At 46.4% G+C, this 27,682-nt stretch overlaps 1 protein-coding gene across 1 annotated transcript; it reads right to left on the reverse strand.

Annotated features, from left to right (window-relative positions):
* Positions 1-1,042: 1,042 nt before the first annotated feature.
* On the reverse strand, positions 1,043-26,654 carry LOC129699543 (solute carrier family 22 member 2-like). The gene is given in 12 exon segments (XM_055639439.1): positions 1,043-2,134; positions 5,352-5,451; positions 5,867-5,979; positions 8,005-8,113; positions 10,618-10,726; positions 10,728-10,836; positions 13,924-14,024; positions 15,322-15,436; positions 16,574-16,742; positions 19,566-19,720; positions 20,124-20,227; positions 25,463-26,654. Coding segments are annotated over 12 exon segments (1,695 nt in total). The 5' UTR covers positions 25,874-26,654; the 3' UTR covers positions 1,043-2,034.
* Positions 26,655-27,682: the final 1,028 nt, after the last annotated feature.

The following is a 27,682-nucleotide window of genomic DNA, read 5'->3' on the forward strand; positions in this document are numbered from 1 at the left end:
AAACTGGGTCCCTGGCGCTGTGAGGCAGCTGCTCTTCCAACTTAGACATGTGGTTGTAAACTGAAGACAAAACTCCAGCTGAGGTCAAGGAAGCATCGCTCCTTGATGATGGTCTAAAAGCTGAAACAAATAGTGAAAGGCCTGGATAGAGTAGATGTGAAGAGGATGTTTCCACTAGGTGGAGAGTCTAGGACCATAGACTCAGTATAAAAGAACGTACCTTTAGAAAGGAGATGAGGAGGAATTTATTTAATCACTGGATGGTGAATCTGTGGAATTCATTGCCACAGAAGGCTATGGAGGCCAGGTCAGTGGATAGATTCTTGATTAGTACAGGTGTCAGGGATGATGGGGAGAAAGCAGGAGAATATGATTGAGAGGGAAAGATAGATCAACCGTGATTGAACAGCGGAGTAAACTTGATGGGTCGAATGGCCTAATTCTGCTCCTATAACTTATGAACTTTTGAAACCCAGCTCAGATCAGTCTGTCACCATGTTGGGTAAAGAGGTGTGAAGTGGTGCTGCGATTTCTGAGTACCACTCCCTGTGAAACAGTGATCTCTCCATCACTCCCCACACAGTCTGCTTTATCTTTCATGGGCTCCATGGAATTAAACTCATGGCACATTGTCACATGCAGAGAGTTGTGGATGTAGCCCAGTCCATTCCAAAGCCCAGCCACCCCACCATTAACTCCATCTACATTTCACGCTGCCTCAGAAAAGCAGCCAACATGACCAAAGACTTGTCCCACCCCGATCATTACTCCTCCATCCCCACTCCCATCCCACAGAAGGTACATATGCTTGGAAGCGCGCACCTCCAGGCTCAGGAATGGCTTCGCCCCCTCCGTTATCAGGCTTTTGAATGTCCTTCAATAAGCTAGGGTACTGTCGGATTCACCTCTACCCCATTGCGAACATTGGCCTTTGTCTCTGGAACTGATACCCTAAAATGCTGAGAACTATATTCTACACTTTGTATCTTCCCCTTTGCTCTACCTATTGTACTCGAGTTTGACATGATTGTATTTATGAATGGTATATCTGATGTGTTTGGATGGCATGCAAAACAAAGCTTTTCGCTGTACGTGGGTACACGTGATAATAATAAAGCGAAACCCAAACCTCCTCAAATGCTTGGTTTACTAGGATGTTGCCAGGACTCATGGACCTGAACTATCGGGAGAGATTGGGCAGGCCAGGACTTTGTACCTTGGAGCACAGGAGTCTGAGGGGTAATCTAATAGCAGTGCATAAAATCACAAGCGTAACAGATAGGGTGAATGGACAGTCTTTTATCCAGAGTAGGGGAATCAAGAGCCAGAGGACATAACTTTAAGGTGAGAGGGGAAAGATAGGAACCTGAGGGTCAACTTTTTCCACTCAGAGGGTGATGATTTTATGGAATGAGCTGCCAGAGGAGGTAGTTGAGGCAGCTACAATAACATCAATTAAAAGACACTTGGACAAGTACATGGGTAGTAAAGGTTTAGAGCGAAAATAGACACAAAATGCTGGGTTAACTCAGCGGGTCAGGCAGCATCTCTGGAGAAAAGGAATAGGTGATGTTTCGGGTTGAAGAAGGTAGTTGAGGCAGGTCCAATAACAATATTCAGATGACATTTGGACAGATACATGGAGAGAAAAGGTTTAAAGGAATATGGGCCAAATGCGAGCGGGTGGGACTATTGTAGATGGGCATCATAGTCACATGGACAAGTTGGGGCCGAAGGGCCTGTTTCTGTGTGATATGACTCTATGACTCTAAAATGCAAATCAATTTCTTCTCAAAGCAACTTTCCAACAACATTCTTTATATTATACATTGAATTTGGCAGAAGGCATTAACGATGTTTTCTAATTTTTGATTCCTCGTATAATATGGAAGGTTAAGTGGACATGATTGACAAAAGACTTCAATGTTCATGTTACGCGACCAGGGGGATGAGCAGAAATCATCAGGCGGTTTTGTTCGGGTGAAGGTGACTACATTGGGTGAGTTGGAAACCGATGCGCGGACAGGATTTAATTTAGACTTCAACGTCCGTCTTCGTGGAAGCGTGGTCCTTGGCATCAGCTGTCCGCAGAATGACTTGTTGGTAGCTGGTCTTTGCAACCTTTCGCTTTTGCCTGCAGAAAGAATGCGGCGTTAGTGCAGCATCCGCAACCTGGAGCAATTCAAAACATTGAGTGCAGGGCACCTTCCAGCTCCTGGAGGCTGTTCTATCATTAGTTCATAAGTCATAGGAGCAGAATTAAGCTACTCAGTCCATCAAGCCTCCTCCTCCGCCATTCAATCATGGTTGATCTATCTTTCTCTCCTAACCTCATTCTCCTGCCTTCTCCCCACAACCTCTGACATCTCCTCTGGCAGCTTGTTCCATATAACCACCACCCTCTGAGTGAAATAGTTGCCCCTCAGGTTCCTACCTCACCTCCCCCCCCCCCCCCCCTCCTCACCTTAAACCTATGTCCTCTGGTTCTTGATTCCCTTATCCCAGGTAAAAGACTCTGTGCATTCACCCTATCTTTTACACTCATTATTTTATGCACCTGTTTAAGTCCTGCCCTCTATCTCTCCCACCCCCCTCATCTCCATTTCTCCACCATTGCTGCAGGTGACTCAAACACCCAGGAACAGAGGGGATACAGAGAAATACTATCAACTGTGCACTGAGACAGTGCAGAAACAGACCCTTCGGCCCACCGGGTCCGCATCGGCCTGCGATCACCCCGTACACGTCCTACCCTACACACTAGGGACAATTTACAGAAGCCAATTAATCTACAAACCTGCATGACTTTGGGAATGGGGAAGAAATCGGAGCACCTGGAGAAAACCCACGCGGTCACAGGGAGAATGTACAAACACCTAATAGATGGCACACTGCCCCTTCCATCGCAGGTACTGATCTCCCCACCATTGAATGGATCTACAGGAGGTGCTGCCTCAAAAAGGTAATGAGTGGAGACCTTACAGGAGACTGAGTTTGGACGTCTTGGGATATAGTGCTGGCTGAGTCAGTGCTGACCCCTGCTGGTGTTCCCCAACACTGCGGCTGTCACTCCCCCTGGTCTGAGCACCTACTTTGTTGAGGTGACCGTCGAGTTCAGTGGTAGCAATCTCAGTCCCGAGGCAGGAGCAGCAGTGACCCCAAGCTGCTCTGGGCAATCCCAGCAGGAGGCATCTGGAGTCCCAGTGGCTCAACGTTAGAGCTGCTGCCTTACAGCACCAGAGACCCGGGTTCAATCCTAATTCAAACGGGTGCTGTCTGTACAGAGTTTGTATGCTCTCCCAGTGTCCCAAAGATGTACAGGTTTGTATGTTAATTGTCCACAGCGTGTGTAGGTTAGTACAGGATGATCGCTGGTCGGTGCAAACCCAGTGGGCCGAAGGACCTGTTTCCGTGCTGCATCTCTAAAGTAAAGTCTAGACTCAGCTTGACAACTAGTGGAATAATATCCTGGTGTAATCGCATACGAGGACAAGAGCGCAAGAAATTGCAGAGAGTTGTGGATGTAGCCCAGTCCATCGCCCAGACCAGACTCCCCACCATTGACTACATCTACACCACGCTTCTTTTGAAAAGCAGCCAACATAATCAAACACTTGTCCCACCCAGGTCATTCCTTCTTCTTCCCAGTTCCATCCGGTAAAAGGTACAGAAGCTTGAAACCACCACCACCAGACTCAGGAACAGCTTCTTCCCCTCTGTTATTATGCTTGTGAATGGTCCTTCCATAAGCCAGGGTACTGACCGATTCAACTCCACGACATTGTGGACATTGGATTTTCTCTCTAGAACTGATGCGCAACAATGCTGAGATCTATATTCTGCACTCAGTCTCGTCCCCTTTGTTCTCCTATAGTAGTTGAGTTTAGCTTATTTGTATTTATGTAGAGTATTATCTTATTTGATTGGATAGCATGTAAAACAAAGCTTTTCTTTGCACATCTGTACGTGACAATATAATATAATAAACCTAAAACTAAAGCAACCCCAGTCATTTTTTCTTCTTCCCGCTCCCATCAGGCAGAAGATAGAGAAGCATGAAAGTGTGCAGACTCAGGAACAGCTTCTTCCCCTTTGTTGTCAGGCTTCTGAACAGTCCTTCCATAAGCCAGCCACTTTCCAATTCATCTCGATGCATTGTGGACATTGGGCTTTGTCTGTGGAACGCTACAATGTTGAGAACTATATTCTGCACTCTGTATCTTCCCCTTTGCTCTACCTATTGTACTTGAGTTTGGCTTGATTGCATTTATATATGGCATTATCTGATCTGATTGGATGGCATGCACAGCAAAGTTTTTCACTGTACCGCGCTGCGCACTACAATAATAAACCTAAACTTAATCCTAAATCTTACACAGATCCAGTATCCCACCGGAGATCAGGATTTGGGAAAAGACACTGAGGGAACTTAAGGGGCTGTCCCACTTGGGCGACCTAATTGGCAAGTTTAGAAGAGTGTCATGTTGAAGACCTCCTTCGACTACGTAGAAGACCTCCTTCGACCATGTTGAAGACTAGCTTCGACTAGCTATGACTAACTTCGTATAGTGGAGAGGGAAGACGACCTCCTTCGATCTCTTTCGACCTCCCTTCGACTATGATGAAGACTATCTACGACTACCTTCAATTACCTTTGACTACCCTAGACTACCAATGACTAACATGACGACCAACTACGACCTACTTCGACTAAACCTGCAAATAAAAAAATGGCGACCTTTTTTTACTCTCTGGCATTTTTCAACATGTTGAAAAATACGCCGCAACCTAGCTGAAGCCTCGAGTACACGGGGACTACTCTCGAGCATGAAGGAGAGTTACAAGCACCTACAACTACCTCGTGTCGACCATGCTGCGAGTACGAGTTGAGGGCAAACTCGCTAGAACTCGCGGATTAGGTCGCCCAAGTGGGACAGCCCCTTTATGGATGGAATACATCCACCTTTTCCTTAACAATGGAGGGCAAGTTGAAGCAGTACAAGGAAGGAGTCCTTGAGCAGATTATAGAGCACGATCTGGGACTGAAGGGGTGACCAAACTACTTTTATTTAGACTTTAGAGATGCAGCCCAACGAGTCCTTGTAATCACCCCGTATACGGACACTACTGTACACACTCGGGACAATTTACAATTTACAGAAGACAATTAACCTACAAACCTGTACATCTTTAGAGTGTGGAAGGAAGTCAGAGGACCAGGAGAAAACCCACACAGTCACAGGGAGAATGTACAAACTCTGTATAGACAGCACCCGTAGTTAGGATCGAACCCCGATGAACGTTTGCGACACCAGATGCCGCGTACGTTGCCACAGTGGCTGGGCACTCACCGGCTGATGTTCTCGATCTCCTCAATAGTGTCGGGCAAAGTCAACCCCTTTGTCTCGGGCAAAAGCAGCACCAGGCCCCCGGAAATCAGCCCGATCACCCCTGAGAACAGACACAGACATGGAACGTTCAGTGGGAACCTGGCAAACCAAGGAATGAAAGTACACTGGAAGGATTTTGCTTAGTTTGGAGATACAACATGGAAACAGGCCCCTCAGCCCTCTGAGTCCACTCCGGCCCATTCACAATAGTTCTATGTTATCCCACTTTCTCTCAAACCTCCTACACATTATGGTTGGACAAGAGCCAGAGATGAAACAAAATGTGTGAGATGCAAATTGTGAAGCTGGAGGGAGGAATGTAGGTGGAAGGAAGGGTGGCGAGAGTGAAATAGGCACGTCCAGGAGGGCTACAAGTGAGAGAAACCCACATCTTGTAAATCAGCATCGGCAGTTCCTTGTTTCTATGTTCTAAAGCATTGAAGTTGTTTGAAGCTGCCAGTGAGTGAGAGTCTCACCAAAAACCACGAGTGGCAATCCTGCCCAGACATCAGCCAGACGGTAGACGATGAACGGAGCCACAATCCCTCCAATGTCACACAGGGTAGAGCAGACAGACACACCCAGGTTTCTGCAAGGACAACAAGCCCATGAGCATTGAGCAAAAGGTCATCCCCACCACCAGACAACAAAATAAAGGAGTACATTTATTTAACCTCAAAAATAAACATTATTCACAATATAAAATATATTTGAAATAAAAACTGTGCAAAAACTCTTCATATATTCTCAGTATCAATACACTTAATTGTGTTGTACTCAGTATTGTTTAGTTTAGAATGGTGAATCTGTGGAATTCATTGCCACAGACGGCTGTAGAGGCCAAAGCATTGGGCGGAGATTGACAGATTCTTCATTAGTAAGGGTGTCAAGGATTATGGTGACAAGGAAAAGTGAGGGACAGATAGATCGGCCATGATTGAATGATGGAGTAGACTCGATGGGCTGAATGGCCAAATTCTGCTCCTATGACTTATGAACTTTAATTTAGTTTTGAGATACAGCATTGTTCTAAGTTGCTTCCAACCCATCCATATTCTCCAGAGATGATGCCTGACCCACTCAGTTACTCCAGAACTTTCTGTCTTTATTCTCCTTGTTGGAACCCCCTGTAATCCAGGCAGCATTCTGCTAAACCTCTTCTGCAGTTTAGTTTTGAGATACAGCTTGGAAACAGGCCCTTCCGACCATCGATCACCTGTTCACACTAGTTCTATGTTATCCCACTTTTGCAGCCATTCCCTGCACACCAGGGACAATTTACAAAGGTCTATTCACCTGTAAACCCACATGTCTTTGGGATGTGGAAGGAATCTGAAGCACCTGATTTCAGGAAGAATGTGCAAACTCCACATAAACAGCACCCAAGGTCAGAATCGAACCTTGGTCTCTGGTGATATGAGGCAGAGGCTCATGAATGCCAAGGATGTTTTTTTTAAAGTGCGAGCAAATAAGTTTGAAGAAAACCCTCTTACCACTTAAGTGGCCCCCTGGGGTGATCTCCCTTTCCATGTTTATGGGGTGTCCCCAGCAGACGGTCCCCCAATGTCCAGCAGCGGAAGGACCCTAAATTGTAGACCTCCCCTAAAGAGCCTTGACGTTGGTTGCACCGGGCTTCATTCCCTGATGGACATCTCACTCTGCTGGGAGACCAACCAGTTCGAGGCACCGTGCAGTCAAGGATTCTACCTTAGCCGACTGCCTGCCCCACTTCCAGGCTTATAACCCTACCTACACATGACTCTGGAGAGGGAATACGCGGTGTTCATGGGTCTTTGGAGGCCTTCTGTGAACGTTGGTCGCTGCAGGGACTCGAGTGTGCGGTGGATACGGCTGACAACATCGTAATCTGATGGACGATGTTTGCAAAACTACATGAATAGCCGAAAAAGACACAAGGTGCTGGAGTAACTTTCAGTACCTAAAGGGGCTACACAGTAGCACACTGGTAGAGATCCTGCCAGGTTCAATCCTGACTACGGGTGCTATCTATACAGAGTTTGTACAGTACGTTCTGCCTGCGTTCCTGCGTCCTCATACACTCCAAAAATGTACAATTTTGTGGGTTAATTGGGTTTGGTAAAATTGTAAATAGTCCCTCGTACGTAGGATAGTGTTATGTACGGGATCCCTGATCAGCGTGGACTCAATGGGCCGAAGGGCCAGTTCCCGTGCTGTATCTCTAAATAAACTAAACTAACTCAGCAGGTCTGGCAACGTCTGTGGAGAACATGGACAAGCAGCATCTGCAGATCTTTGCTTCTGCATGAATGGCAGTTTTGATTAGCGTAATACTCCAGGGTACTAAAGGAGAAGGCAGGATAATGGGGTTGAGAGGGAAAAAGATCAGGCATGATTGAATGGTGGAGTAGACTTTATGGGCCAAATGGCATAATTCTGCTTCTATAACTTATGAACTTTGTAAATTATGAATCTGTAATAAAAGCTCATTGTTAAGGAAAACAAAACAGGTTTTGGGCAGACCAAAGATCGTCTTTTACCGAGCTGATGGTCTTCGGCAAACCTATGACGTCTGAATAACTAATGGTTCATTAAAGCTTTGCTCCGTATGGAATAACTTCCCACTCATACATACCTGATAAAAGTCGGGTATAACTCAGCGTTTACAAACACCACCATTTCGAAGCTTATGGTGATGCCCAGTTTACCGACAAATGCGATTGCCGTCGCTAACCAGCTGACACCTGCAGTGGGAAGATGCAGAAAGGTAGAATTAGAAAAAACAGTGCTGTCCTAAACCCGTATCCTTCATCAGCAACTACTGATCCCAGCTTGTGTCATTTGGCCCAGGATTTAGATTTGACTGGTCAGATATGCAAATCTTGCGGGGTGTGTGTGTGTTTGCGTGTGTCAGTTTGTACGTTAATTTCCATCTATATATTGCCCCTGATGTGTAGGGAGTGGATGAGAAAGTGGGATAAGGTAGAACGTGTATGGGTAATCAAAGGTCGGCGTGGACTCAGTGAGTCAAATGGCTTATTTCTATGCTGTATCATTAAACATAAAACTAAATCTCCAGGGAGATTAATAGGATAGACACAAAGTGCTCGAGTAACTCACTGGGCAGGCAGCATCCGTGGAGAACATGGACAGGTACCGTTTTGGGTCGGGACCTTTCTTCAAACTAATGGGGTTATTGTGCGAGTGGTTAGCACTTCTGATGCCCCGTGGATAGAACACGGGCAAGGAGATGATATTCCGCCTCCATATATATCTGCCTATGTGCCTTTATTGGTCAGGGCATTGTATATAAGCATAAGCAAGTCAAGTTGCAATTTTATTGGGCTTTGGTTCAGCAATATCTGTGACGAGCTGCCAGAAGAAGCAAGAGAAACGGATACAATTACGACTTTTAAGTCATTTGGACAGGTTTATGAATAGTAGGGTTTAGAGGGCTGTGAGCCAAATGTGAGCAAATGGAACAGGCCCTTTGGTCCACAATGTCTGTGCCGAACATGATGCCAAGACCAACTCTCATCTGCCTGCACATAATCCATATTCCTCCATTTCTTGCATATCTGCATGCCGAAGGAACTGGGACCAGCACAGTGGGCCAACTTGGTTGGTATGGACAAGGTGGGTTGAAGGGATTGTTTTTTTGCTGTACATCTCTGTGACTGATCGAATGGCTGGCTCTTGCTCCCAATTCCTTTGGTCTTCTCTTCTTACTGGGTAAATTATCAGGACAATTTTACAAACTGCTTTGCTTGGAATATGATGCAGGTGCTGCCTGTGGCGAGATGGTACTAAGGCACATCAGACTCTCTCACTGACATCCCACCACCAAACACACCACAGGATGTCTCAATGGCTCCATCGGGAGAGGGGATATCAGGGTGGAGGGGCATGCGTTGTTCGGGGACAGTGGGGTATCTGCCTATGTCATATCCACAACAAAGAGATTGAAGTAAGATATTTGAGATGCTCAATGTTAGGAAGGCCAGTAACCAAGTATGGGTGTGGTGGTAAGATATACAATAACTTCCGAGAAGAATCGGTCTGAGGAGGGGTTAGTTGGATGAATGATAAAGGAACAATCTTTACTCAAGTTACGATCTCCAACGCACTGCCCATTAATAGGAAATACATTCAAGAATAACTCCAGCAATGGGGCCAGGACATGTATCAAACTCCTAAAAAGAAAGAACTGCAAAAGCGGTCAGGGTGTGGACTGGTTGGCAGCTACTTTCAAAAGGCTAGCACAAGGGCAATGGGCTGAATGGCTTCCTCATCTGTTCTTGCTGATATGGTGAACCTCTGATGAAAGGGTCAAGCCCACAACTCCATGACTGTGGCAACACTAGTAGATCAAGGTGTAAAGAAAGCATATGGTAGCGCCGTTAGTTCGACCCATCGGGGGGCGGATTCCTCTGGAATGTGCTGTGCTTTCATTGATCAGGCTATTGAGTATATCAGTCAGGAAGTCATGGTGTAGCTTTATAGGACTTTGGTTAGGTCACATTTGGAGTATTGCTTACAGTTTTATTCGCCCCATTACATTACGGAAAAGGCGCAGAGGGGATTTATGATTAGAGTATTAGCTACAAGGAGAGACAAGAAACTACAGGCGTTGGTTTACAAAAAAGACACAAAATGCTGGAGTAATCAGCATCATCTCTGGAGAACATGGACAGGTGACGTTTCAGATTTGGACCCTTCTTCGGACAGGAGTTGTACAAGGAGAGGTTGGACAAACTTGGATTGTTTTTTCTGGAGCACCAGAGGTTGAGACCTAATAGAGGCATTTACAATTATGAGAGGCACAGATAGGGTAGACAGTCAGAACCTTTTCCCATGGTGGAATTATCAAATACTACAGAGCATAACTTTAAGGTGAGAGGGGCAAAGTTCAAAGGTGATGTACGGGGCAAGTGTTTAAACACAGAGTGGTGAGTGCATCAAACGTGCTGCCAGAGGATGTGCTGGTTGAGGCAGATACGATAGTGGCATTTAAGAGACTTTTGGATAAGCACCTGGATATGCAGGGAATGGAGGGATATGAATTATGTGCAGTCACAGACGAGTAGGTCTTGGCATCATGTTCGGTGCATACATTGTGGGCCGAAGGGACTCTGTGCTGTACTGTTCCATGCTCTATGCTCTGCTCTACTACACACATCCCCCTTAATGATTAGTGCCTCCTGATCCTCATCAGCCTGAACGATACCACAGTCTCAGGGGTACTTGCTCTCGGGTATGAAGGCTGCGATCAGGCAGGATGCCCCCGACACGAGCCCGCCGGTAGCGAAGGGGAGGCGGCGCCCAATCCTCTCGATGACCAGAAGGATGAGGATCGCTCGCTGCCGGGATTTCCACGGCTCCGGAGATGAAGAAGTCAAGGTAGATGTTTCCACCCAGCGTCCCCAAGCGCATGACCAGACCTTGGTAGACCAGAGCGCTGGCAAACCTGGAGAGGGGGTACGTCAGGTTAGTCAGGGTGATCAATGGGGTAAAAGAAATATGCCTTGCACATCTCTAAACTTCGCCCCTCTCCCCATAAGGTTATGTCCTCTGGTCTTTGACATTTCCACCCTGGATAAAAGATGCTGACTGTCTATCCTATCGAAGTTCATTAATTATAGGAGCAGAATTAGGCTATTCGATCCATCAAGTCTACTCCGCCATTCAATCATGGCTGATCTATCTTTCCCTCTCAACCCCATTCTCCTGCCTTCTCCCCATAGCCCCCGACACCCTTACTAATCGAGTATCTGTCAATCTCCACCTTAAAAATATCCATGGCCCTCATAATTTTAGATACTTAAATTTGCCAGCGTTTCTCCCATGCCTCTCAACCCTTCCTATCAACACATCTATCCTATGTCTGTTTTATGATTCCATGAATCCAACTTGGTTTCACTTTTATGTGACATTGATATCTGCGTTACAAGGCAGTGTCCTGGCAATTAAATCGCACCCCGTCTTATGTTTTAAGTTGATGCAAATACATCGCTGGCAGAGGAGCTCAACCACCTTTTTGCCCGTTTTGAGAGAGGTCCGAATGAAAGAACCTCTCTCCAACTGGACCCTGCTGACCAGCCACTTACCCTCCAGTTAGAGGAAGTAAAGCGGGCCCTGAGAACTGTTAATGCTAGTAAGGCTGCTGGCCGGATGAGATCCCAGGCAGGGTGCTCCGGGACTGTGCTCACCGGCTCGCTGGGGTATTCACAGACATTTGTAACCTTTCCCTAGCACACTCCTCCGTGCCAGCGTGCCTGAAAACCACCACTATCATCCCGGTGCCCAAGCAGACAATCATCAACTCCCTCAATGATTACAGGCCTGTTGCTCTTACATCTGTAGTCTCCAAGTGCTTTGAAAGGCTGGTCCTAGGTCACCTTAAATTATCTCTCCCCCCCTCACTCGACCCACACCAGTATGCATATAGGGCTAATAGATCTACAGAGGATGCCATAAACACTGTCCTCCATGCTGCACTACAACACCTAGAGGAGAAGGGGTCATATGTCAGGATGCTTTTTGTTGATTACAGCTCAGCTTTTAATACAATCATACCCAGCAAGCTGATCACAAAAATGCTAGACCTTGGCCTCAGCAGTCAACTGTGTCGGTGGATATTGGACTTTCTCAGTGAACGCCCACAGACGGTGAGACTTGGACCCTACACCTCGACATCCCTGACCCTCAGCACAGGAGCACCGCAGGGCTGTGTGCTCAGTCCGCTCCTCTACGCCCTATACACACATGACTGCTTGCCCCATCACCCCGCAAATAGGATCATAAAATTTGCGGACGATACAACCGTGGTGGGGCTCATCTCAAATGGGAACGAGGTCGCCTATAGAGAGGAGGTGCACAGACTTTCTGAGTGGTGTGCTCACAACAATCTCTCTCTGAACACTAAAAAGACAAAGGAGATCATCACTGATTTCAGGCGACATAGAGCGGAGCTCAGGCCACTGGAGATAGGGGGCGAGGAGGTGGAGAGGGTGCCTAGTTTTAAATTTCTGGGGATCAACATCAGTGAGGATCTTAAATGGTCTGTGAACTCTGCTGTAGTTGTAAAAAAGGCGCAACAGAGACTTCACTTCCTCAGAACACTGAGGAAGGCCCATCTGTCTGCTAAACTGCTGGAGTCTTTCTTCCCCTGTTCGGTAGAAAGCATACTGACTTACTACATAACTGCCTGGTTTGGGAACTGTTCAGCAGCTGACAGAGCAGCTCTCCAGAGGGTGATAAAAACTGCCCAGGGTATCATTGGACTCCCCTTGCCCTCTCTGGAGGACATTTACCACAGCAGGACCTGTAATATCGTGAAAGACATTACACATCCTTGTCACCACCTTTTCACACAGCTGCCCTCAGGAAAAAGGTACAGGTCGCTAAAGTCACGCACTGCCAGACTCAAGAACAGCTTTTACCCATCAGCAATCTTGGAACTGAACTCTGTCTCGGGAGCAGGTTATGGGGAAGGAGGGGGGGTGGGAGACAGTGTTAATTTATGTAAATGTGAATCCATGGGTGGGTTTGGGGAGGGAGGGAGTGTAAAAAGTATGAGTGTGAATGTTTGAAGTTCTTTTAAATGGAGAGACACAGTAATCTCGTTGTATGTGACACATGCAATGACAATAAAGCATTCTGATTCTGATTCTGATTCTGATGCCCCCAAGTTCAGCAGAGACCTCTCTCCCCGTCAGTTTCAATTCCCACATCCCAACTACTGACCCATTCCACTTCTGGCACCTTGCACAAACCTCCTCTCATATATACATAGGACAGTCCAACACAGGAAAAGCCACTTCAGCCCACATTGTTTGCGCCGAAAATGATGCCAAGACCAACACTTCTCAGCTCCTAGTAAACATGGCGCCTGAGCTAGACGACTCTCTGCGGCTGATCCTAGAAGCGGATCTGCAATCACTCGTTACAATTTTTACAATCACTCTACTCTTTTAAGCCTCTATACTCCAACAGAAATGTTATTTCATTTATCATATATCTGTAAACTATCGACTGCTTGATTGTAATCATGTATAGTCTTTCCGCTGACTGGATAGCACGCAACAAAAAAGCTTTTCACTGTAGCTTGGTACACGTGACAATAAATTAAACCAAACTATCTGCCTGCAAGAGATCCATATACAGGTAGCTCCATTTCCTGCATATCCATGCGCTTATCTAAAAGATAAGAGTTAGTCTAGGCATTATGTTCAGCACAGACATTGTGGGCAGAAGGGCCTGTTCTTGTGCTTTGATTCTCTATGTTCTATGTTCTGTTCTATGTTTCCCTCCTAACCTGTCCCACTAGCACCCAGGTCCACATTAGCAACCCCCTTCCCTCCTGTGGCAAGGGAGAACATGCTCGCTGAATTGAAGGCCCCTTTGTCCCCATGTTCACTTCTCATGCCCCAAACACCAGCTCCTACTCTCAGAGGTTTTGAGGGCTTGAGAGGCTGAAGACTCATTGACAGAGCAGCTGACCTGTCCCAATAACCCTCCTGGGGATGAAACAATTACAGAAGCACCATCTCACCAGTTGTACATCAAGATCAGAGTGTGTTTCCTTATCTGAGGAGTTCGGACCAGGTCTACGAATGATGGGCGGCCCAAGTCTTCTGTATTCTCCTCAACTTTCTAGACAGAAAGGAAGGTACAAAGTCACCAGGTCAGACAGGCTCAGGACATCGGTCACTACTCTCTGGAGGAAAGTGATGGGAGTATTCAGTAGGTCAAGCATAAAATTCTCAACCACATCCAATCCATTTCTGCCGCTTGGAGCCACCTCCTCTACTAGAACATAGAACAGTACCACACAGGAACAGGCCCACAATGTCTGTGCCAAACATGATGCTTAGATAAACTAATCTCATCTGCCTGAACAGGATCAGAATCTGCCACATCCTCAACCTCAGGTCCGGCCAAGTGAAGCTCTCCATGCCAGGTTAGAATGGTTTTATCCTCAAGGAGAGGGGCGCATTTAGGCAACTCCACCAATGGACTGATCGGTCTGAAGAAGGTCTGAAGTCTGAAGAAGGGTCTCGACCCGAAACGTCACCCATTCCTTCCCTCCAGAGATGCTGCCTGGACCGCTGAGTTACTCCAGCATTGTGTGTCCACTGGTGGACTTCTCTTTAACCTTAGCCCCATCTCACACAACCAGTGAGATATGGTTTATGAACAGCTCTGCCCAAGACCCCAAGAAATTGCATAGAGTTGTAGATGTAACCCAGTCCATCCCACACATCAGACTCCCCACCATTGACTCCATCTACACTTCACACTGTTCGGAAAAACAGCCAACATAATCAACGACATGTCCCACGCCCATCATCCCCCCTTCTCCCCGCTCCCATCAGGCAGAAGGTACAGAAGCTTGAAAGCGCACACCTCAATATAGGAACAGAGTCTTTCCCTCTGTTATCAGGCTTCTGAACGGTACTTCCATAACAATAGACAATAAGGTTAGGGTCATCCAAAATCAGTACCCCGTTCCTGCCTTCTCCCCATATCCCTTGACTCCGCTATCGTTAAGAGCTCTATCTAGTCAAGCCAGGTCAAGTCGTCAAGTCTAACTCTCTCTTGAAAGCATCCAGAGAATTGGCCTCCACTGCCTTCTGAGGCAGGGAATTCCACAGATTCACAACCTAGGGCACTGTCCGATTCACCTCTACCCCACTGTGGAAATCTGACTTTGTCTCCAGAACTGATGCGCTACAATGCTGAGAACTATATTCTGCACTCTGTATCTTCCCCTTTGCTCGACTTATTGGACTTGAGTTTGGCTTGATTGTATTTAAATATGGTGTTATCTGATCTGTTTGGATAGGATGCCAAACAAAGCTTTTCACTGTACCTCTGTACAGGAGACAATAAGAAACCTAAGCCTAAATAAATTAAAGCTTTGAAGAGTTAACTGAGGGTTGATGTTCACCTCGTATTTTTGGGAGAGACTGCTCCCGTTCATTTTGGCCATCTTCTGCACCACATCCATGGCCTGTGCGTTCTTGTTCTGAGACAGTAGCCACCTGGGAGACTCTGGAATTATCCTGCGAATGGATCACACATTATTGGACACACAAAGAACTGCAGACGCTGGAATCTTGAACAGAACACAAAGGGCCAGGGGAACACTGTTGCCAATCCTGATCGCCCCATTAAAAGAGGCTTTGGACAGAGTGCATAAGAGGTTTACCAGAATGCTGCTGGGATTAAGGGATATTAGCAACAGGGAGAGATTGTTTTCCCTGCAACGCCATTGAGGGATCACCTGATAGAAGTGTATAAAATTATGTGAGTCAGAACCTTTTGATAGGAGTAGTATGTCTAAAACTAGAGTGAATAACTTTAAGGTGAGAGGGGCAAGGTTTAATCAAAATATGCAGGGCAAGTATCAAAACATGCTGGAGTGAGGTACAATAGTGGTATTTAAGAGGTTAAACGGCAGATCTGGAAGAAATGCGACTCCTTCTAGCAGGTAAAGCAGACCAATTCTTATTGATTTGGTCTCCTTTTCTCGACTTCTTACAAGCATATGGTGCAACACAACCACAGAAATAAAATGTTTCAGAATCAGGTGACGGGTGGCCTGGAACATAAAATAGGTACCTGTATATCGCTTACAATCTCCTTTTTCCTTCCTTCTTTTTTTTTTTCTTTTCTCTATTTCGTCTCTTTCTCTTTCTACCTCTTCTTCTTTCAGCCTATCTTTCTATTTCACGCACCACTTATGTCAATCTCCCCTTTTCTATTATTTTCTTCCTTATTTCTGTTTTATTATTAAATTAAAAAATAAGAAGTTGTATATGAAATGTAATATGTCAACAAGTATTAGGTACTGTGGTACCACATTATTGTACTTACTTCTAACAAAAAAATTTAAAAAAGAAAAAAAGAGGTTTTTAGATCGTCACATGGATATGCAGAGACTGAGGGGTATGGATCATGTGCACGCAGAGAAGATTAGTTTAACTTGGCATCATGTTCAACATGGACATTGAGGGCGGAGGAGCCTGTCCCTGTGCTGTACTGTTCTATCTTCTAGGTTGCACTGCTGCATTCATGTTCTAGTTCCATGTTCTAGCCCTATGTCCTATGTTCTAACTCAGCAGTTCAGGGAACATCCGTGTCGCTCAGCCAGATGTGCATTTCCCTCTTGGGTGCCCCCGACCCTCTGCGGACATTACCAGTAGTAGGCGAGGAAGAGGAAGTTGGGAATGGTGGTGGCCAGCTGCAGGTTCCTCCAGTCGGGAATGAGATAGGCCACGGCCGGAAGCAGCATCATGCCGATGCTGTAGCAGACCTGGTACAGGATGCCCACAGTCCTTCGGTACTCCAGCCCCACCAGCTCTGTGACTGAAACAAAAACATCCCTCGATGATAAACCACGGTCTTAACGTGGAGACTCAAGGAACTGCTGACGGTGGAACCTTGAGCAAGACACAAAGTGCTGGAGGTTCTTAGTGGGAAGCATCTGTGGAGGGGCCCTTCACACCCTTGTAATGGACTGTTCAAACTCCTACCTTCCGGCAGACGTTACAAGGCCTTCTACGCCCGCACCTCCAGACTCAGGAGCAGCTTCATTCCCAGAGCTATAGCTGCTCTGAACCGGCCCTGCTGAGTGCCCCTCACCCCCATGGACTGTCTCCCCCGGATGGTCACGTCGTACAGACACATCTGCACTTTAGTCTGTTTTGACTGTTTTGCTGTTTTAATGTTCTTTTTACAAACCATGTTCTCGGGGTATCTAAACCTAAATTTATTAGTTATTTAAGTTGTGACATCGGATGGAAGCTGCATACCCAAATCTCGTTGCACTTATGTGCAATGACAATAAAATATATTATTATTATTATTATTATTAAAAGGGAAGAGACAATAGTCTAAACCTGAGAGGTCAAGAGTGTTTAATTGTCATATGTACTGTCAAGGAAACGAGGAGATTCTTACTTACTGCGGCTTTACAGGCTCATAAACGCGAAACAAATAAATATATAAAAATCAATAATACAATAAATTAATAATCAGTAATACTAGTTAATCAGACCATTATAGTGCAAGAAACTGGTCAGTAGTGCAAACAAAGCAAAGTCAACAGTAGATGATAGTTATGGAGGTCGTGTAGATATTATCTCCCTCCACAGATGTTGCCTGATGCATGAATGAATGCTTGAATGCTTCATTGTCACATGTGACAAGTCACAGTGAAATTCTTTGCATATCCAAGGTGTGCAAATAGTTGCCACATAGAGGGCGCTTACGAAGTTATGATCCCCATTTGTTCTTCCCCCTCCCCCTCCCCCACAGCGGTCCACCCACGCCGGGTCCCCATTGTTTGTTCCTCCAGCATCACCGTCCTCACTCCCAGGTGGTCTGTCCTCGTCCATTGATTGGCGCCACCATCGACCGCCACACCGACCCCTCCACTATCTCCTCTCTGAATGCCTCCGTGGTGCCGACGCAGGCCCCAGCCACGGGCTCCTTTCACCCAGGCTCCGTTGACTCCGATCCGCGAGGACACTGAGCATTTTCAGTATTTTCCTCTTTTAATTCAGATTTCCAGCATTTTGATTTTCATTTACAATTAAACAAAGGTGGTACAGCTCATTATAAAAGCACCACACTACGCATTCTGACACATAAACCAAGGGGAACATTTTGTATGAACATAAATATTCAAGGAGAAAAGTCTGCTGGTTAGAAATAACATGTTTTATACCAACAAATATTGACAAGATAAATCACAGATTCTTAAGTTGAAATGCAGCTAATATAATGAATATTTACATGAACACAAAGTGCTGGAGGAACTCAACGGGTCAGGCAGCATCTGCAGAGGGAATGGACAAGCAATGCTTCGGGTCGAGACGCTACTTTAGTTGAGGGGGAAAGCTGGAAAGTAGAGGGGGGGGGGGTTGAAGGAGTGAGGCAAAAAGGGTCCAGACCCAAAATGGCGCCTGTCAATTCTCCTCCTGATGAGCAGTATATAAACTTTAGAATTTCTGTTTTATCTTGAAAATATTCCCTCTACAGATGCTGCCTGACCCACCGAGTTCCTCCAGAACTTAGTGTTTTGTGCTTGATTCCACATAACATTGAGCCACACCATTGTCCCCAGTGATGCACAGGGCCGGATTTAGATGAAGAGAGGAACCCAAGCTGTTCCACTTGTGAGGCCCCCTCCGCGTTGGTTTTCAGCGCTGGTGGCGAGGCAGCGACAGGACAGCCATGGTGGCCAAATCTCCCACAATTCAAAGCGAGGGAGAAAGTGCCCAGCAAAGGTGCCCAGCGCCGACCAGTTGCCATTGCAGTGCGCATGCGCAAGGCGGGCAGATGATGTGCTGGCCATTGTAGTGTGCATGTGCAGGGGGAGGACGTGCAGGCCGCAGCAATGCGCATGTGCAAGGCGGCCTGCCATGCCTGCGGATGAGGAGCGAGCGGAGAGCGGAGACCCGGACATGGATAGCGAAGGGAGATGGAGAGAGAGAGATAGAGAGGGGGGGCACCCGGAGTTGAACGGTAGGTGTCCTGCTTTGGCCGGAGGCCCCCCCTAGACCTCGAGGCCCTAAACTTAAGCTTGTCTAGCTTATAGGGTGATTTCACCAAAGTTAAAATGAGCGTAGATCCCCCCTCACGTGACAGAAAAATTTAACTGGAGGACATATGTCACTTCAGTACGTTAGTGAATGGGAAAACACGCACTTTCACACCCGTTAAAAACATGGAAAACGGCCGATTTTTCAGCTGAAATTTTCTGTGCTAGTCGGGGTGACCGTGAAGCACGGTGACCTAACTTTTCAAGCAAAACAAAGGTAAGAAAGTAAGGTAATTACAAGAGGGAACTGAAGGTGGAAAAACAGCGGAAGTGAATGGCCGACATTTGCCGTGGAGATTTAAAGGTCCAAAATATCGGGAATTATCGCGTTTGCTCGCTGCATTTCATCAAAAGTAAGGCATTATTAACTTACTTTTGATGAAATTCAGCGAGCAAACGCGATAAGTGACATATGTCCTCCAGTTAAATTTTTCGATCACGCGAGGGGGGGATCTACGCTCATTTTAACTTTGGTGAAATCACCCTATAAGTAAATCCGGCCCTGGACTGATACATGTTACTGTGCTACCTCAGAGCAACCAGCTCTTCCATTACAAATAAGCAGGTGGGAGTAGGTCTCTTACTGAAGACGTATGCACACAGCCAGCAGCCTTTACTGAACACGCCCTGGAAAGTTCGGAAGATCACAAACCAGGTGTAGTTTGGCAGGAAGCCCACAATAAGCCCCACCACCGCATTCACTAATGTCGCAGACAAGAAGCTGAATTTCCGACCAAACCTAAAAAGTAAATAATGTAAAGATTAGATTGTGAGAATACACGGTGGCACAAAGCTAGAGTTGCTGCCTTACAGGTCCATAGACCCGACCGAGTTCAATCCTGACTACGGGTGCTGTCTATACAGATATTGTACCTTCTCCCTGTGATTGCATGGGTTTTCTCTGGGTGCTCCGATATCCTCCCACATCCCAAATACGTACAGGGTTGTAGGTTAATTGGATTCGGTAAAATTGTAAATTGTTCCTAGTGTGCAGGATAAAACTAGTGTGTGTGAGATCGTTGGTGTCACGGACCCGGTGGGCCGTTTCCGCGCTGTATCTCTAAACTAAATAAACAAATCTAAACAAAGCTGACAGTCAACCACAGTCGCTGTGGTGATAGATGGGTTGCGGAGCTACCTACATGTCCGCCGCGTAGCCCATGATGATCGTCCCCACCATGAAGCCCAGGTTGAGGCAGGCTTGAGTCAGATCCACCTTCCAGGCGTCCGAGCATACCAATTCAAACTGTGTGAAGGAAGCAGGTGAAAACACAACGGTGAGGCTGCATTGGGAGTATTGCGCTCATTGTGGCCACCCTGCTACAGGAATGATGCTGATAAAATGAAAAGAGTACAGAGAAGATTTGGGGGTCTGAGGAGTCTGAGGGGTTATGTTATAGAGGTGTATACGATCATGAGGGGAATAGATGGGTGAATGCATGGAGTCTTTTACCCAAAGTAGTGGAATCATGAACCAGAGGACATAGGTTTAAGATAAGAGGGGAAATATTTAATAGGAAACTGAGGGGCAATTTTTTCATACGTGCTGCCAGAGGAGGTAGTTATTTAACAAAATTTAAAAGGCATTCAGACACACAACGATAGAAAAGGTTTAGAGGAATGTGAGCCAAACGTGGGCAGGTGGAACTAGTGTAGATGGGGCATCTTGGTCAGCACAGGCAAGTTGGGCCGAAGGGCCTGTTTCTGTACCGTATGATTCTGCTCTCTAAAAAACCGTTGTGTATTGTGCATTAGCACTTGAGGAAGATAGAAATATTTTGTGACCCGAAAGGCCTGTTCCTGTACTGTTGTATGTTTTATGAAACACAGATTACCCAACCTTGCTACTCCCTGGAGACAGAGAGGAGGACATGAGGTTGTTTTGAGTGGCCCTTAGCTCCCACATTAGCTCGTCTGGTGGATAATCTAGTTGTTACAACACTCTTCTGACCTGGTTTAGGTTTTGATTCAGGATTTTAATTATTGTCCCATGTATGGAGGTACAGCAAAAAGCTTTGTGTTGCATGCTGTCCAAACAGATCAGCTATTCCATACACTGCCCATATACAATGAGTTCAAACTCAAGATACAGAGCGCAGAATATAATACAGTAAACCCTTGTTATTACGGACCTCTTTATAATGGATTTTGGTTCTAGCAGATGGACCTACTGACCTTCACCGCTAGGCCTGACCTACTGCCGCACAGCTTCACCAGCTACTTCTAGACCACGCCTGCCACCACCAGCGCCGACACTTACCCTCATTCCAGCCGCCCATGGGCAGTGGCCAATACTCCACCGATCCACACCCCCGGCCTCTCCAGGCCCAGTTCCAGACCGAGTTCTTAATCCCCCCGACCCCGTCCCCCAAATGGACACCATTCCGCTCTCGCTCAACCCCACCCCATGGACCATTATAACCACGGTCTACTGCACTCAACATAGTAATGCACCAGTTCCTTAGACAAAGTCTAATGTCCACAATAGAGTAGAGAGGAATTGACGAGTACTCTAGTATTACTGTCTGATTCACCTCTATCCCAATCGATGGACCATTTAGAAGTCTGATAACAGAGGGGAAGAAGCAGCATGGTGGCACAATGGTAGAGTTGCTGCCTAAAGGGCCACTGCGGGGATATAATCTGCGAGTTTAGAAGAGTTTAGGAGTTTACAAAAGTGTCATGGTCTTGTTATATCGCCGAAGTAGAACACCTCCTACGACTTCCTTCGACTATGTGGAGAACCTCCTACGAATATGTAGAAGACCTCCTTCGATCTCCTTCGACAATGTTGAAGACTAGCTTCGGGAAAATTGGACTGAATAGTGGTGAGTGAGCACGACCTCCTTCAATTACCTTCGACCTCCTTCAATTACCTTTGATTGCCTTCGATTACCTACGAATAACATGTCGACCTACTCGACCTACTTTGACTAAACCTACCAGTAAAACATTTTTGGATTTTTTTTCCATGCCGCCCAGACAATTTTCAGCATGCTAAAAAGCCCAGACAATTTTCAGCATGCTAAAAAATACTCCTCGACCAAACTGAGACCTTGACGAGAGTTACATAGACCTCCTAGGACCACATGTCGACCATGCTGCGAGTTTGAGTCCAGCGCAAACTCTTCTAAACTCGCAAATTAGGTCCCCGCAGTGGGACAGGGCCTTTACAGCGCCAGAAAGCCGGTTAGATCCTGACTACGGCTCTGTCTGTACGTACGTTCTCCCCGTGTGGTTTTTCCGCGGATGCTCCGGTTTCCTCCCACACTCCAAAGACCTACAGGTTAATTGTGTTGGTAAAATATATATATATATAAATTGTCCCTAGTGTGTGTAGGATAGTATTAGTGCGTGGGGATCGGTGGTCAGTGCGGATTCGGTGAGCTGAAGATCCTATTTAAGCGCTGAATCTCTAAACTAAATGGAAGGTTCATTCCAATTGTGGCGAGTTCCTTAGCGGACGGGGCGAGTTTGTGTTCTGGTTTAGATGTACCGGGAGATCACCAGAGGTCGAAAGAGACCTGTCTGTGAGCCTGGACTCAGTACATCTACAAGCACAGAAGGGGTCCGACAGTCGAGGGCCATTGTTGCTCATAGATCGTGGGATGAGCGAGAGGGACAGAGCGAGGGGTGGGGAGGAAGGGGTGAAGAGGGGGCGATATCTCACCACCGTGCTCTACCAACTCTATACCATTTGGAGGTTGGCGACAGCTACCTGTAAACCACACAGTATCAATCCCCACTTGATCCCGCCGAATCCCATTCGTAGTCTTTCAAACCAACGACAGAACCACGATGCATGGGAAAGAAATATGTTGCACTTAAACAACCGTTCAATGTTAATTTGGACATAAAGTGTTGTAGCAACTCAGCGGGTCAGGCAGCATCTGTGGAAGAAATGGACTGACGACGTTTCGGATCGAGGAGGAGGGATCGGGTTCAATTCCTCTCTGCCCCATTGTGGACATTGGACTTTTTCCTAAGGAACTCGTGCACTACAACGTTGATTGCAGTAAACCCTCGTTATAATGGACCATGGAGGGATCGAACCCAGGTCTCTGGCGCAGTGAGGCAGCAACTCTACCGCTAATCTCCATACCCCCACAAAGGTACAGTGAAAATAGTTATTTTGCATAGAATCCGGCAAAAATCAGCCAAAATCATACTAGTATCATTTTACCGGATGGATGTATGCAAAACAAAGAACTTCACTGTACCTAAGTACATGTGACGATAAAGTGTTATTGAATCATTGAATGGACGTTGTCTGACCCAAGCGCCCGGTGAAAACCCACGCGGTGTGTAGGAAAGAACTGCAGATGTTGGTTTACACCGAAGATAAACACAAAATGCTGGAGGAACTCAGCGGGACAGGCAGCATCCCTGGAGAGAAGGAAGGGTGACGTTTCGGGACGAGACCCTTCTTCGGGCCCACGCGGTCACAAGGAGAACATGCAAACCCCACACAGGCAGCACCCGAGGTAAGGATCGAACCTGGGTCTCTGGCTCTGTGAAGCAACAACTCTGCCACTGCGCCGCTAGCACGATGTGTTTGGCTCCATTACTGTGGCCTTGACTCAAGAATTGGGCCACACCTCAGTTTAGTGTACAACAGTGTATGCCATCAGTCAACTTCTTCCCTTTTATAACATCCGCTACATTCACTGACACTGCACGGTTTTCGGAACAAACTATTCTCCTTCATTCAGTTGTTACTGCCCAGATATATCACCATCACCATCAACCTTTCTCTATAGGGAGGTTGCACGAAAGGTCACTGGGTCATAGGGCTCGACGCACGGAGCCGCTAAATCCAACTGGAAGACATCCGTCACTTCCGGTATATGTTATTAATGCTAGAAACGCGTACTTTCCTACCTGTTAAAAACCGCCAAAATGTTGAATTTTTGCGCTGACAAAATTTGTGGGAGTCAGGGTAAGTGAGAGACATGTACCCAACTTTAGAATTCCAAACGTGAAACGAAATGAAGGAATAGAGAAGCGAGAACTGAAGGGACTACAGCAGCTAAAGTGCTTGGTAAACATTGAAAATATTGGGAATTATCGCGTTTGCTCACTGCATTTCATCAAGTAAGGCATTATTTGTGTTTTTTCTTGATTCCTTTGGTATCTAAAAATTCTCAGAAGTGATAAATCTGGCTGTAAATTTTTCTTCAGATGCGTTTTCATTTTGTAAGTAAAAACCCACGAGAACCATGGGCGATTTAAATAAATTACAGCCAGATTTATCTCTTCTAAAACTTTTTAGATGCCAAAGGAGTCAAGAAAAAACACAAATAATGCCTTACTTGATGAAATGCAGTGAGCAAACGGCCAATGTTCGCCAAGCACTCTGACTGTTGTTGTCCCTTCAGCTCTCGTTTTTATCTACCGTCATTTCTCCTCACTTTTGGAATTGTGAAGTAGGCTAAATGTCTCACACGCTTATCCCGATTTCCATAATTATTTACAGCGCAAAAATTGACAATTTCAGCGGGTTTTAACGGGCCCGCTACGCTGGAAACAATGGTAAGTTCCTACCTGCAGTTCATCGCGTGTACTCCATTTGGAGTAGCCTAGCAACAGTACGGGTCATGGGTCGTGACCCGACTGCCGTGAAACCTCCCTATAACCATCTACATTCAAAACGAACTCTCAGACATCAACAGGGTATAACTTCAGCTCTTGGTATTAATCCCGTCCGGCAGAAGCTTGAAATCGCGCGAACAGCTTCACCCCCTCTGATATCAGGTTTCTGAAGAATCCTTCTATAAGCGAGGGTACTGTCCGATTCACCTCTACCCCATTGCGGACATTGGGCTTTGTCTGTGGAACCGGTGTGCCACAATGCTGAGATCTATATTCTGCAGATAGACACGAAATGCTGGGGTAACTCCAGCGTTTGGATAGCATGCGAAAGCTTCTCACTGTATCTCGGTGCAAGTGACAAACAACAATAAACCTAATTCACCCAGTAAATCGTGGTGTGTTAAGGAGCATATTTAGGCAAAAATATGTCACTGAGGTACATAAAACTTTGCCACAGTCTAAGGGCGGAGACTGGACGAGGAGATATTGGAGAGAGGATACATAGTCAGTGCTCAGCGACTCAGGCAGCATCTCTGGAGATGATGGATAGGTAACATTTCGGGTCGGGACCCTTCTTCAGACTCATCAGTCATCAGTCTGAAGAAGGGTCTCATCCCGAAATGGTACATATTCATGATCTCACGGAGACGCTGCCTGATCCGCTGAGTTGCCCCTGGTGCGAACCAGCATCTACGTTTCCTCGTTTGTAGATTTTGAAGAGCGTGACAAAGGAGAAATGAGTCGACGCTGGTTTGGGAGGGCAGTCTAGAAATCGTCTCCAAGTTATGTTGATGTGCTCAACTAATGTCACTTCACCCACATTTAGATGTTCCTCCTGCTAACGTTCTGGTCCAGTTAGCACGAACTCCCTGATAGAGCGGAAACCTACCTCGGTTACAATGCTGGAGATCGAACCGTTTTCAAAAACCCATCCGTCCCGGCACCTTGTCAGGGGAAGATCTCGGGAATGATTCCAGGAGAAGGGAAGTGGATTTTCACAGCTAACGGAGGAGGAATTCCAGTCTATGTCGAACCTCTCGCACTGACTGTACGGGGAGCTCCCAGCGCGGCCCGCGGGCAGCGTGAAGTTCTTCTCCTGCTCCAGGGACCAGTTGCATTTGGCCCTCAGTGCGGACACACCGGGACTCCTGCACCAATGGTCGGGAGTGACGGCCAGGAACACAAAGCCGACGTACAGATAGGAGAACATGGCCGAGATCAGGCACACCAAGAAGAAGACGATCTTCTGGTACACTCCAAATCCCCCCACCTCTTCCAGAACATCATCAAAGGTGGGCATGGTGAAGACTGTGTGCCTGGGATGGTGAACCAGAAGGTAGGAGCGGGGCTGGTGGACTGCTTCAACTGGACAAGGTGCGGCCACCTACAATCATCTCAGCAATGGGCGGTGGATAACTTAGTAAATGAGTGCACAAAATGAAGTGTGACTGATTTACCCAGGGAGGTAACACGCCTTTGGTCCCCACCTCTCAAAGCAGCAACTGGAACGCACAAGAAAACATCTACTCAACATTGTCAGTCAATTATCTCTCCCCCCTTCACATATCCCTCTCTCTCCTTCACATTTTCCTTCTCTCCTTAACATACCCCTTTCCCTACTTTTCATTCCCAGCATTCCCCCCACCCCAATTCGTTCATTAAAGTTGAAGCTTTGAGAGGCGGCGATCGATTCCCCGGTTTTTAAGTAAATTCGTGATATTAAATCATATAAATCAAACCTTATCAAAAATTGCAACCGACTCCAACACAAGGAGGAATGGGGAAAGTGCTGGAGATATATTTTTTTGTGTGCATGAAAGCCTCCTTTACACTGGGGAGCAGGTCCTTGCTGTTCCAGATTTCATGGTCGCTGCTTCCTCCGCTGTGTTCAGAGGTTAAAGTACCACCAAAACACATAGACAAGTAAAATCAAGCCAACTGAGGGAGTTTAAATGCATCACAGAAGCGCACATTTCTCTCGGTTGGTTCTTTACACGACAGGTGTTAAACAACTTTAACCACCAGCAACAACGAGAGAACATCCAGAGGGTCAGGGAGAAAAAGAAGAACCAGAACCAGAAAAAAGAGTTGTATAAGTGATAACCCGTCCCTCTGTCAATAGATCGTATTCGGCACGGGAGTGGGTTTCTTGGATCAGTGTAAACAGGTCACTTTAGATTTCGAGTTATGCAGGGACAAAAAGGTTAATTGATGGTCTGCTGGTTAAGGGGCAAAAAGTGATCATTACAGCGCTAGAGAAAGGGTTCGATCCTGACTACGGGTGCTGTCTATGTGGAGTGTGTACGCTCTCCCTGTAACTGCGTGAGTTTTCTCCGGGTACTTCTTCCTTCCAAAGCCGAGCATGTTTGTAGGTTAATTCACTTCGGTAAAATTGTCATTTGCCCTAGTGCGTATGAGTAACTCAGCTGTGATGGTGAGCCTAACCAGCTCAACGGATAGTTGATGATTCGGATCGAGACCCTTCTTCAAATAGTGTCCGGGTGATGGCTGGTCGGCGCGGATTGGGTGGGCCGAAGAGCCTGTTCCCGCGCTGTATCTCTAAAGTCTAAAGGAGAAACCAAGAGTTGAACTGGGAGGAAGAGAAGCAGATTGCATGAGCTTTGACAGCTATGCACAAATGACTGTGCTCCCCTTACAGTCTCTGACTGGGGAATTACAGGGCAATGAAGAGATATTATTTTGTAATAATGTTTGTCTTCCTAGAAGTCATAACTCCCCCAAAGTAGCAACCACAGGTCTAGAATGAATGTAGAGATCTTTTTAAAAATTTTTTATTGAATTTATTCAATGTTAATTCCTCAGAGTGAAAGGCAAAGCTCGCAGGAGCTGGTGACCTGCATGCTGGGGTTAGAAATTGGGGCTGGGGACTAAGAGTGGATGCAATTTTCCAAAACTCCATTCTAAAATAGTTCACATACATTGGAAAGCAACAAACAACCACAACATTTAAGAGGGAGAGACAAGAGGAAGACCAGGAACTGCAGATGCTGGAATCTTGAGCAAAACACAAAGTGCTGGATGAACTCAGCAGGTCAGGCAGCATTTGTGGAGGAAATGCACATGGTGACATTTCAGGTCATTTCACCTC

The sequence above is a fragment of the Leucoraja erinacea genome, chromosome 8 (genome assembly GCF_028641065.1).
Source record: "Leucoraja erinacea ecotype New England chromosome 8, Leri_hhj_1, whole genome shotgun sequence".
Taxonomy (NCBI): domain Eukaryota; kingdom Metazoa; phylum Chordata; class Chondrichthyes; order Rajiformes; family Rajidae; genus Leucoraja; species Leucoraja erinaceus.